The 13,734-nt window shown below is 44.8% G+C and overlaps 1 protein-coding gene across 1 annotated transcript in view; it reads left to right on the top strand.

The window, feature by feature from the left end:
- Positions 1–13,734, top strand: part of LOC147103593 (small G protein signaling modulator 1-like) — a 110,477-nt gene that overhangs the window by 47,647 nt on the left and 49,096 nt on the right. The window contains exon 3 of the mRNA XM_086012047.1: positions 4,229–4,304. Within this exon, the coding sequence (XP_085868173.1) occupies positions 4,229–4,304 (76 nt within the window). The remainder of the gene's footprint in view (positions 1–4,228; positions 4,305–13,734) is intronic.

Below are 13,734 nucleotides of genomic sequence, written 5' to 3'. Positions count from 1 at the left end.
AAACATTGTCAACAGCTGAGCATCTACAGCAGCTCTCTGTGGTAGAGAATTCCAAAGATTCACAACCCTTTGATTTGGAGAAATTTCTCATCTCAGTCCTAAATGACCAACCTTTTATTCTGAGACCATGCCCCCTAGTTCTGGACACCCCAGCCAGGAGAAACAACCTCTCAGCATCTACCCTGTCAAGCCCCCAAGAATTTTAATGAGATTACCTCTCATTCTTCTAAACTCTTGGGAATATAACCTTGTGAAATACAACAAATCTGGTCCATTTTTTAATTACTGGAATACAGTAGCTGCAATGCTTAACCTTAATATTCATTTCCTTCTGGAACTTCACCCCCGCCTCACCTTCCCCAAAATGCTGACCTTGGTAACCATGGGTTATTGTGGCCTGGTACCAAATGCGTGAATTTTTATTTATTCGTTCACAGGATGTGGGCGTCGCTGGCGTTGCCCTCGAAGGTGGTGGTGAGCCACCTTCTTGAACCGCTGGGTGGAAGAGGTCACGGGTTTGAGAGGTGCTGCCGAAGAAGCCTTGGCAAGTTGCTACAGTGCACCTTGTAGATGGTACACACTGCAGCCACGGTACGCCGGTAGTAGAGGGAGTGAATGTTTAAGGTGCCAATCAAGCAGGCAGCTATGTCTTGGAGTGCCTACCTGCTTAATTTTAGGATTCCAACACAACAGGGTTGGCAAAACTGGGAAGATATTGAGTCAACCTAGGCAAGGGCAGCAGGCACATGGGAACATCACCACCTCCAAGTCACACACCATCCTGACTTGGAGGAAATATATCACCGATCCTTCATCGTTGCTGGGTCAAAATCCTGGAACTCCCTCCCTAACAGCGCTGTGGGAGTACCTTCACCACACGGACTGCAGTGGTTCAAGAAGGCGGCTCACCACCACCTTCTCGAGGGCAATTAGGGATGGGCAATAAATGCTGGCCTTGCCAGCGACGCCCACATCCCAGGAATGAATAAAAAATACTTTTAAGCGAGGTTTTTTTTTAGATATAAGGCTGAGGAAAAGGTTCTGCTTCTAAGGCTGCGATTTTGCCGGCGCTCAGAGGGCGGGTTTGGAGGCAGGTCGGAGGTTAAATTCGTTTTGATTAACAGCAGGTTCCAATCCCGCCATCAACCCGCCTCCAAACAGCTTTCCCAAGTCTTCGGGTCCCCGATTTGTGAATGGACCCGACACCAAGCGGCGGGAAGAGGATTAAAGTCAATTACCTGCCTATTAACAGGTACTTGCCAGTCATTGTCAGCCTGTTTTTGATTTTCCCGTCTCTGGCTTGGGTTTCCCGACGTCCGGACACCACGCCAGGTAAGTGAGACGTGTTGAGTCTGGTCTAATGTTTGTGGAATGATGACAGCTGCAGAGGTGGTGTGAAGGATCCAATGTTGCACACGGTGAGTTTCAGAGCAAAGAAAATGTTGGGCACTGTATTTTTAATACATTTACAGATTTCTTTAGCTTACAAGTTTTTAAATCCATGTCCAGTGCCACCTCATTGGGAGAACCTCTCTCACCAGTGACCGATCGCTTCTGTCACCTCACCTGCAGCTGCCATCTATTCCAGCATATGGAGCGAGTCATTGGAGAGCCTGGGTGAAAGAGGTCACCTTTGTGCAGTGATTGTCAGTGTTTTCAGCACCTCAATGCTGTGAAAAACGGAGAAATCAACTGTCAAAATAAAATTGTGCGTGGTCCCTTTAAGGAAACCAGCAGATAACGCGTCATCAAATGACGTCATCAGACCCGCTTCCTGTTAATTGGCCGGCAAGCCCTTCGGGCGGGCTTAATGAGGTCAATCAAGGCAAAATCACGTCTGTGGAGCAGACGCAGCTGGGGCGGGACTGGAAGCCGGAAACCAGTTGACCCACACTCAACCTGCCTCCATGAATAAAATCGCGGCCTTAGTTTGAGGGCAGAGTCCATACATCAAACCAGCAAAATTTTCCAGATTTTAAAAGTAGCCAGTGATTCCGTTTTAAATGTCCGACCATTTACGGGTGTATGGAGTGATCACATGACAAAATAATAAACCTGTGCATACGCCTGATTGGTGGCTTGTGGCCCCGGTTCGGCGCAGACTCGATGGGCTGAATGGCCTCCTTCTGTGCTGTACGATTCTATGGTCTGTCTGTCCAAGACCTGGGGGTTCCTGTACTTTGCCCGAAGAATGTCTCCATATTACAGGGTTTGGGGGGCTTCCTTTCTGTCTTCTCCTCAGCTTCCAAAATAAGTGAGGACACCATGAGTTTTCCGAGTCACTGAAATTAAGACGGTGAGCCACACGTAGGACAAGGCGATACCGGTTCAACTAGGGAAAGGACTAATGTGAAGAGGTGCTTCACACAAAGACTGATCAATGTTCGGAATGGACCTCCAGGTACAGCTGTGGAGACAACAGCCTTATTTAAGGCACAGTTAGATGCTACGTTGGGAGAACTGGAGGCTTCATTTATATAGTGCCTTTTATGACCTCGGGACGTCCCAAAGTGCTTTACAGACAATGTTTTTGGCGTGTAGTCACTGTTGTAATGTAGTAAATGTGGCAGCTAAATTCCCACAAACAGCAATGTGATAATGACCAGATAATCTGTTTTATTTTAGTGGTTGAGAGATAAATATTGGCCAGGATACCAGATAAAATTCCCCTGCTTTTCTTCAAAATAGTGCTGTGGGATCTTTTACGTCCACCTGAGAGAGCAGACGGGGCCTCGGTTTAACGTCTCATCCGAAAGACGGCACCTCTGACAGTGCAGCACTCCCTCAGTACTGCACTGGAGGCTCAGCCTAGATTTTTGTGTTCGAGTCTCTGGAGTGGGATTTGAACCCACAACCTTCTGACACATTGGCGAGAGTGCTGCCCACTGAGCCACAGCTGACACACAGATGGCCTTCCTCATCTGTATCTATCCCACTAGCAGATGATATTTTGCTCAGTAATAAATTTAATTGCAGATATTTCATTGAATTCAGATGTTTTTCTCTCTACATTTTTTTTCTCATTTGTGAGTGAATGTAGAGAAATAGCCACAGACTTGTTGAAAGGACAGATGGTATCACTGACTGGCAGTGTTCCCAGATCAGTTCTTGCCCTTTGGTTTACTGAATGGTACGCTGCCATTCCAAACAGACCACGCGCAACAACAGCTTGTATTTATATAGCGCCTTTAGTAAAACGTCCCAAGGCGCTTCACAGGAGCGTTATCAAACAAAATTTGACATCGAGCCACGTAAGGAGATATTTGGACAGATGCTTGGTCAAAGAGGTAGGTTTTAAGGAGTGACTTAAAAGATGAAAGAGAGGCAGAGAGGTTTCGGGAGGGAATTCTAGAGCTTACATGATATTTTGCACAGAAAGCAGGTAAACTAGTCAAGTCTGCATAATTGTAGTTTTGTGTAGTTCAGTTACACTCTGGAGAAACCCCGAATGCATTGGCACCAGAGTCTGACTTCAGTTCTGACCACTGTGCTAAATGGGGAAAACCATCGTTTCCGAGATGCTTCACTGAGCTCTCGGTCTCGGTCGTTGCAGCACTCAAGACCGTTTTAACGTTACAACTGTTTGCTTTTACTGGGGCTCCCCAAGTGGATACGTCCCACTGCCCAGTGTGGAACTCGGCCATTCTTTCCATCAGTGGTCCAATGCTGAGCGAGCTGGCCTCAGCTGGGTGGCACTGAGGATGCTACAGTTGCTCTCGGTATTCCCAAGTTAAGGAGGCTTTACTGTTGGCGATTCACCATCAGAGTATGTGTCGCTCGTTACCTCCGCTGTCGCACCTCGAGGTGGTTCAATGTAAGGTGCTTAGAAAAGAGGTGTTTTACAGCAATGATGTAACGGGGAGCTAGTGGGGTCAGATTGTGGGGCTATTATTGAAAAATAATGTGCTTTGTTCAAGATGTAAGCTTTTTGTATTCATTATACATTATGGAGGGATGTCTTAACAAGGTTTTTTGCATAACGTATTAGGAATACGGCTGTGGTTTTGTTGAGCTTTGTGTCCCTGATAAGGTTAGCATAGCTTCATACTATGTGCACATGCATTGCCAAGTTCATATATAAACCTTGTTTCATGTGAAATGATGTGCTCCCTCCACCCTTCTCTTCCTTCTCACCCCATCATCCCAGCGTTCTGAATTCAATTCTTCATAGTCTGGGCTTTCCTGGGATTCAACATTGTCACCATTTCTTCATTCTTTGTATCTGCAGGTGAAGCAGATCATGGAGGAGGCGGTTACCAGAAAGTTTGTACACGAGGACAGCAGCCATATCATCTCCTTCTGTGGTAAGCCTCGGGGGGGGGGGGGGGGGGAAATAGGAGCAGGAGTCAGCCATTCGGCCCTTCCACCTGCTCCGCCATTCAATATGATCATGGCTGATCCTCTATCTCAATACCAAATTCCCACTCCCTTCCCATACCACTTGATGCCTTTGGTGTCTAGAAAGCTATCTCCTTCTTAAATATATTCAGTGACATGGCTGATCCTCTATCTCAATACCATATTCCCGCTCTCCCCATACCCCTTGATACCGTTTGTGTCTAGAAATCTATCTTCTCTCCTTCTTAAATATATTCAGTGACTTGGCCTCCACAGCCTTCTGTGGTAGAGAATTCCACAGGTTCACCACCCTCTGAGTGAAGACATTTCTCCACATCTCAGTCCTAAATGTCTTACCCCGTATCCTGAGACTGTGACCCCTCGTTCTAGACCCCCCAGCCAGGGGAAACATCCTCCCTGCATCCAGTCTGTCTAACCCTGTCAGAATTTTATACGTTTCAATGAGATCCCTTCTCATTCTTCTAAACTCTAGTGAATACAGGCCTAGTCGACCCAATCTCTCCTCATACGACAGTCCTGCCATCCCAGGAATCAGTCTAGTGAACCTTCACTGCACTCCCTCTATGGCAAGTATATCCTTTCTTAGGTAAGGAGACCAAAACTGCACACAGTACTCCAGGTGTGGTCTCACCAATGCCCTGTATAACTGTAGTAAGACATCCTTGCTCCTGTACGCAAATCCTCTTGCAGTGAAGGCCAAAATACCATTCGCCTTCCTAACCGCTTGCTACACCTGCATGTTTGCTTTCAGTGACTGGTGTACAAGGACACCCAGGTCCCTTTGTACATCAGCATTTCCCAATCTATCGCCATTTAAATAATACTCGACCTTTCTGTTTTTCCTACCGAAGTGGATAACTTCACATTTATCCACGTTATACTGCATCTGCCATGTATTTGCCCACTCACTCAACTTGTCTAACTCGCCTTGAAGCCTCTTTGCATCCTCCTCACAACTCACAATCCCACCTAGTTTCATGTCCTTTCCACCCCTTCCTGCAAGCTCCACTTGAAAGGGACAGTCCAACTCTTCCCCTCAACCCCCCCTCCAGGTGCTACCAGTGCCACCACTGGAGTTGGATACAGGGCAGACAGGTGGTGATTATTTTCAGCTACTCACCTTGCCAAACGGGGAGATTCTACGTGAGCAAAAAGAGGAAGACCTGCTGAAACTCTATCGAAGCATTGAGTCATTTTTACAATGTATTCAAGAGCTGAGTTACTGAAGTGACTACCTTCTTTTGATGGGAAGATTCAATGGTCGATTGTCTTGTGCCAGTTGGGCTGGTCCTCGCACCGTTGGTGCCTGCGGATGGTTTCCAGTGTGGCTTCACCTATATTAGTACTGAGCGATGGTGTTTGAGCTGAGGTTGTTTCCTGTCGGGAGGAGATTGGTGTCAGTGGTCTGTGCAATGAGGTGATGTCCCGTGGAAATCCTGGTGTGTAATCAGCAAAGTGGACAGTGAAGGTTCTGTTGTAGTTGCCAGGATGGGGGAATACCAGAGGAATGGACTTCAATGAGTTGATGGTTTCTCATCTTTAACATTTTAAAAAAAACAATAAAAGAAAAGTTTTGTTTAATCAGCGGCTGTTGAATAAAGTGTGTGAATTTTACATAAGAACATAAGAAATAGGAGTAGACCAATTGGCCCCTCGAGCCTGCTCCGCCATTCAATAAGATCATGGCTGATCTGATCCTAACCGCCAATCCACTATGACAGGACTATCTCCTGAATCTAACAGAATTAGACACACGAAACAGGAGCAGGATCAGGCTACACGGCCCCTGGGCCCGCTCCGCTACCCACAGGGCCATGACCAATCCAAACCTAGACTCATGTCCAAATTCCTGCCCGCTCCCCGTAACCCTTAATTCCCTTTTCTTCTAGGAAACTGTCTATTTCTGTTTTAAATTTATGTAATGATGTAGCTTCGACAGCTTTTTGGGGCAGCATATTCCATGGACCTACCACCCTCTGAGTGAAGTAGTTCCTCCTCATCTCAGTTTTGAAAGAGCAGCCCCTTATTCTAAGACTATGCCCCCTAGTTCTAGTTTCACCCATCATCTGGAACATCCTCCCCGCATCCACCCGATCCAACCCCTTCATAATCTTATATGTTTCAATAAGATCGCCTCTCATTCTTCTGAACTCCAATGAGTAGAGTCCCAATCTACTCAACCTCTCCTCATATGTCCATCCCCTCATCCCCGGGATTAACCGAGTGAACCTTCTTTGTACTGACTCGAGAGCAAGTATGTCCTTTCTTAAGTATGGACACCAAAACTTTATGCAGTATTCCAGGTGCGGTCTCACCAATACCTTGTACAACTGAAGCAATACCTCCCTATTTTTATATTCTATCCCCCTAGCAATGAAAGCCAACATTCCATTGGCCTTCTTAATCACTTGCTGCACCTGCATACTAACCTTTTGAGTTTCGTGCACCAGGACCCCCAGATCCCTTTGTACTTCAGTACTTTCCAGTTTCTTGCCATTAAGATAATAACTTGCTCTACGATTTTTCCTGCCAAAGTGCATAACCTCACACTTTCCAGTATTGTATTCCATCTGCCAAATCTCTGCCCACTTACTTAGCCTGTCTATGTCCCCTTGCAGGTTTTTTTATGTCCTCCTCACTCACTACTTTCCCTCCCATCTTAGTATCATCTGCAAACTTTGATGTGTTACACTCGGTCCCTTCCTCCAAATCGTTAATATAGATTGTAAAGAGTTGGGGACCCAGCACTGACCCCTGCAGAACACCACTGGTTACTGATTGCCAGTCTGAGAATGAACCATTTATCCCAACTCTCTGCCTTCTGTTAGATAGCCAATCCTCTATCCATGCCAGAATATTACCCCCAATCCCGTGATTTTTTATCTTAAGCAATAATCTTTTGTGTGGCACCTTGTCAAATGCCTTTTGGAAGTCTAAATACACTACGTCCACTGGTTCACCTTTATCCACCCTATATGTTACTTCCTCAAAGAACTCCAGCAAATTTGTCAAACATGACTTCCCCTTCATAAAACCATGCTGACTTTGTCTTATTAAATTATGATTATCCAAATGTCCTGTTACTGTCTCCTTAATAATGGACTCCAAAATTTTACCTACCACAGATGTTAGGCTAACCAGTCTATAGTTTCCAGCCTTCTGTCTACTGCCCTTTTTAAATAAGGGTGTTACATTAGCAGTTTTCCAGTCTGCCGGGACCTTTGCTGAGTCCAGGGAGTTTTGGAAGATTATTACCAATGCATCCACAATCCCTACCGCCACTTCCCTCAAGACCCTAGGATGTAAGCCATCAGGTCCAGGTGATTTATCCGCCTTGAGTCCCATTATTTTACCGAGTACCACTTCCTTAGTGATTTTGATCGTGTTTATCTCCTCCTCCTCCCCCCCCCCCCCCCCCCCCCCTATAGCCCCCTGCTTGTCCAGTGTTGGGATATTCTTGGTGTCCTCTACTGTAAAGACTGATACAAAATATTCATTCAGTGTTTTTGCCATCTCCATATTTCCCACCATTAATTTCCCGGTCTCATCCTCTAAGGGACCAACATTTACTTTAGCCACCCTTTTTCTTTTTATATAACTATAAAAACTCTTACTAGCTGTCTTTATATTTTTTACTAATTTACTTTCATAATCTATCTTCCCTTTCTTAATCAATCTTTTTGTTATTTTTTGCTGTCTTTTAAAGTTTTCCCAATCCTCTATCCTCCCACTAGATTTGGCTACCTTATATGCCCTTGTTTTTAGTCGAATACTATCCTTAATTTCTTTACTTAGCCACAGATGGCTGTCTTTTCTTTTACACCCTTTTTTTCTCAGTGGAATATACTTTTTTTGGAAGTTGTAAAATAACTCCTTAAATGTGCACCACTGATCATGTATCGTCTTACCCTTTAATCTATTTTCCCAATCCACTTTACTCAATTCCGCTCTCATACCTTCATAGTCTCCTTTATTCAAGCTTAGCACGCTTGTTTGAGATCCAACCTCCTCACCCTCTAATTGAATATGGAATTCAACCATGTTATGGTCACATTCCAAGGGGATCCTTTACTAGGACATTTTTAATTAATCCTGTCTCGTTACACAGGACCAGATCTAAGGTTGCTTGCCCCCTGGTCGGTTCAGTTACATACTGCTCAAGAAACCCATCCCTAATACACTCGATGAACTCATCCTCAAGGCAGCCCTGCCCAATTTGATTTGTCCAATTAATATGAGAGTTAAAATCCCCCATAATTATAGATGTTCCCTTATTACAAGCCTCCAACTATTTCCTGATTGATACTCCGTCCAACCGAGTTGCGACTGTTCGGAGGCCTATAGACTACGCCCACTAGTGTTTTTTTCCCCTTATTATTCCTTATCTCCACCCAAACTGTTTCATTATCCTGATCTTTTGACCCAATATCATTTGTCTGTATTACAGTGATTCCTTCCTTTATTAACATAGCCACCCCACCTCCCCTTCCTTCCTGCCTGTCCTTCCTGATTGTTAAATAACCTGGTATGTTTAATTCCCAGGCATTCACCCTGCAGCCATGTTTCCGTAATGGCCACAAGATCATACCCATATGTAGCTATTTGTGCCTTTAACTCGTCTATTTTGTTACGAATGCTACGTGCATTCAGATAGAGAACTTTCAAATGTGTTTTGTGACACTTAGTTCCTGCTTTTGCCCTTTTTATTACTTTACCTTTTACTCCATACCTTCTGCCCCTTCCTGACACGCTCTGGTTTTTAATTTCCCCACTGCTACCTAAGTCTATGACCTTCTCTGTTGTCATTTTTATTATTTGTTCTCTAGGAAGCTTCCCCCCCCCCCCCCCCCCCACTAGCTAGTTTTGGTGTGATCAATTCACAGACACTGTACGAGAAAGGAGTAGGGAATCCAGTAAAAGCCATAATGAGGGACAGCGTTGGTGATCACTTGGAGAAGTATGGGCTAATAAGGAGCAGTCAACATGAATTCTAAAACGCAGATCATGCTTGAGTGATTTTAACTAACTTCTTTCAGTCGATGACCTGATGTATAGCCAAAGGAAATGCAGTGGATCTGATGCATTTGGACTTTCAGAAAATGTTTGATCATGCTGTGCGAGAGACTTTGTGAAGATTAACGCCTATGGCATTAAAGGTAAAGTGGTGCCCACAACAGAGGGAAGGCTGAAAGACAGAAAGAGAGCAAAGGAATAATTCTCGGCTCGGCAATGCCTACCTATGTGGCATGTTTGAGGGATCTGTTGGTTCTCCAGATACATGAATGATTTGCATATCGTCAGAGGAAATATCAACATTTAGTGACAGCATAGAAATGGGGGGCATGGCAAACTGAGGAGGAATGCAGCAGACTGAACCATGACATCAGCAGGTTAGGGATAAATGTCAAGAAGTACAGATTGGGGAAAGAGAACAGAAATATAAACCAATGGTAAAACATCCAATGAGTGGTGAAATGGGCGGGTCTAGGGGGTGCGGATGCGCGAGTCTAGCGGGAGCGGACGCGCGGGTCTAAGTTGGCGTGGGTCATGGCGTGCGTCTAGGGGGCAGGGACGCGCGGGTCTAGGGGGCGGGGACGCGCGCGTCTAGGGGGCACTGATGCACACCTTTTTAAAACCTTGAAAGGACAAATGGAATATATAGATTTCAGGAACTGGGCATGGAACACCAGGAACTGGGCATGGAACACGAGCAAGGACGTGATACTGAATCTGTGCAAAGTATTGATTAGACTTCAGCTGGAGTAATATGTACAGCTTTGGGGCAGCTCATCAGAGAACGGGCCGTGGAAAAGGTGCGGCATTGATTCACTAAAATTTAATCAGGCATGAGAAGATAGTTATAATGAGACGCTCAAAAAAATTTGAGCTGTATTCACTACCTGAGGCAGCGAATGGGGGAATCTAACGGAAGTATTTTGAAAGGATCGAATCATAAAAATTAGAATCATAGAAATTTACGGCACAGAAGGAGGCCATTCGGACCATCATGTCTGTGCCGTTTGAGAGGGTAAATAGCGAAAGATTATTTTCACTGGTTGGTGAAATGGTAATGAGGCGACATAAAGTCCTAATCAGACATGAAGGGGAAGGTTAGAGGGAATATTTTCCTGCAAAGAATTATTAGACTATTCTTTACCATAATTGCCCATTGAAGCTGAGTAAATCACAACATTTAAGAAGGAATAATGATAAACACTTGAAGAAATATTCAGAGTAGGGATTAGAGCGTTGATATGGAGCTAACACTGACAGATACGTCGGGCTGAATGGCCTCCTTCTGTTTGTTTTCATTCCTACTCTGTGTTTATGGGTTTTTAGGGTCAATCCAGGTATTTTGTGGGGTTTTTTAATGCCGGACCCACAGTTTGTATTTTCTCTTATGTCCCCCTCACAGTGTTCGTATTTTAACCACTGTTCTATTGTTGCCTTTTAATCCTAGTATTTCACTTTTTTGGAGTGTTTTTTTTTTTTTTTAAACCTGGCGGGTGGGGCAGTTAAAATCGCCCTGGCCCTTGCCTGTCCGAAAGCGGCCATGATCACAACATCTGCAATTTTAACATGCTCTCCTGAGCAGGCAGCAAGGACAGGCGCCCGGAGCCAACGGGGTCCTTCTTCACAAATGCATGTTGCGGCTCGATGACATCACTGAGACCCGACTGTAATTTTAACTCGGGCCTGAGCGGGGAATCCACCTGGAGTTAAAATCGGAGCGAAATGACAGTTTTTATTTTTGCTTCCCTGCAGTCTTTGTGCCTGACTACCAGTGTTTCTTTTTATCAATTGTTAACTCTTTTTCTCCTTTAAGTCCTGGTCCTCATTTTCCCCTTATTAAAAAAAATTGTGAAGTTCTAACTTTCCTCCTCCAGCCCTTCAACACATTCCGTCACTGAATTTTAACCTGCCACCACAACCTCTTCCACTCGCTCGCACTGACTTCACACAGCCCGACTGTGCCCGGTGTTCTAATGTTTCATACTTTCCCAACACTGTGGCTTTACTCCCCGAAATACCCCTTCCACAGTCACTGCCCCAACTTTACACTTTCATTTTAATCAATGAAAAAACTAACCCTCACACACACACACATCAAATTCTTAAAATACTTTTTTCCAATTTTTAAAATGTATTCATTTATTTATTCACTGGATGTGGCGGTTGCCAGCAAATGCAGCATTTCTTGCCCATCCCTAGTTGCCCTTGAGAAGTTGGTGGTGAGCCGCCGCCTTGAACCGCTGCAGTCCATGTGGTGAAGGTACTCCCACAGTGCTGTTAGGGAGGGAGTTCCAGGATTTTGACCCAGCAGCGATGAAGGAACGGCGATATATTTCCAAGTCAGGATGCTGTGTGACTTGGAGGAGAACTTGGAGGTGGTGGCGTTCCCATGTGCCTGCTGCCCTTGTCCTTCTAGGTGGAAGAGGTCGCGGGTTTGGGAGATGCTGCTGAAGAAGCCTTGGCGAGTTGCTGCAGTGCATCTTGTAGATGGTACACACTGCAGCCACGGTGCGCCGGTGGTGGAGGGAGTGAATGTTTAAGGTGGTGGATGGGGTGCCAACCAAGCGGTCTACTTTGTGCTGGATGGTGTCGAGCTTCTTCGTATACAACATATGTTCAAACTATATACAAGTCGGACGGGTTGCACCTGAACCAGAACGGGACAAATATCCTTGCGGGGAGGTTTGCTAGCACTGTTCGGGGAGGTTTAAACTAAAATGGCAGGGGGGTTGGGAACCTGAGCAGGGAGACAGAGGAAAGGGAAACAGGGATAAAAGCAAAAGATAGGAAGGAGAAAAACAAAAGTGGCAGTCAGAGAAATCAACGGTTTAAATCAAACGTGGCCACAGTAAATAATAATTCTAATAGGTCTAAGAGCGTTAAAAAAAAAAAAAACAAGCCTGAAGGCTTTGTGTCTTAATGCGAGGAGCATTTGTAATAAAGTGGCCGAATTGGCTGCACAAATAGAGGTAAACGAATATGATTTGGTTGGGATTACGGAAACGTGGCTCCAGGATGGCCAAGATTGGGAACTCAACATCCAGGGGTATTCGATATTCAGGAAAGATAGGCAAAAAGGAAAGGGAGGTGGGGTAGCATTACTGGTTAAAGAAGGGATTAATACAATTGTAATGAAGGATATTAGCTCTGATGATGTGGAATCTGTATGGGTAGAATTGAGAAATACTAAGGGGAAAAAAACATTAGTGGGAGTGGTATATAGACCTCCCAACAGTAAGGCGGAGGTTGGGGATAGCATTAAAAGGGAAATTAAAGAAGCGTGCAATAAGGGCACAGGAGTCATCATGGGTGGCTTTAATCTACATATACATTGGGCCAACCAAATTAGTAACAATACTGTGGAGGAGGAATTCTTGGAGTGTTTACGGGATGGTTTCCTGGACCAATATGTCGAGGAACCAACCAGAGATCAGGCCATCTTAGACTGGGTATTATGTAACGAGAAAGGATTAATTAGCAATCTTGTTGTACGAGGCCCCTTGGGTCGGAGCGATCATAATATGATCGAATTCTTCATTAAGATGGAGAATGAAGTAGTTGACTCAGAGTCTAGGGTCCTCAATTTAAATAAAGGAAACTACGATGGTCTGAGGAGCGAGTTGGGTAGGATTGATTGGGGAATGGCAATGGCACTCAAAGGGTTGACGGTGGATAGGCAATGGCAAACATTCAAAGACCGAATGGATGAGCTACAGAATTTGTTCATCCCAGTTTGGCATAAAAATAAAACAAAAAAGATGACTCAACCGTGGCTAACAAGGGAAATTAGGGATAGCATAAGATCCAAGGAGACGACATATAAATTGGCCAGAAAAAGCAATAATCCTGAGGACTGGGAGCAGTTTAGGATTCAACAAAGGAGGACAAAGGGATTAATTAAGAAAGGGAAAATAGAATATGAGAGTAAGCTATCAGGGAACATAAAAACTGACTGTAAAAGCTTTTATAGATATGTGAAGAGAAAAAGATTGGTGAAGTCAAGCGTAGGTCCCTTGCAGTCAGAATCAGGGGAGTTTATAATGGGAAACAAAGAAATGGCAGACCAACTAAATTCATACTTTGGTTCTGTCTTCACAAAGGAGGGCACAAATAACCTCCCAGAGATGCTGGGGAACATAGGGTCTGATGAAAGGGTGGAACTGAAAGAAATCAGTATTTGTAGGGAAATGGTGTTAGGAAAATTGATGGGTGTGAAGGCCGATAAATCCCCAGGGCCTGATAATCTACATCCTAGGGTAGTTAAGGAAGTGGCCCTAGAAATAGTAGATGCATTGCTGGTCATCTTCCAGAACTCGATAGACTCTGGAACAGTACCCATGGATTGGAGGGTAGCTGATGTTA

The sequence above is a fragment of the Somniosus microcephalus genome, chromosome 19 (genome assembly GCF_052327205.1).
Source record: "Somniosus microcephalus isolate GS21.2 chromosome 19, FLI_Smic_1.0, whole genome shotgun sequence".
NCBI classification, from domain to species: domain Eukaryota; kingdom Metazoa; phylum Chordata; class Chondrichthyes; order Squaliformes; family Somniosidae; genus Somniosus; species Somniosus microcephalus.
This window is presented reverse-complemented; position numbering and strand designations above follow the sequence as displayed.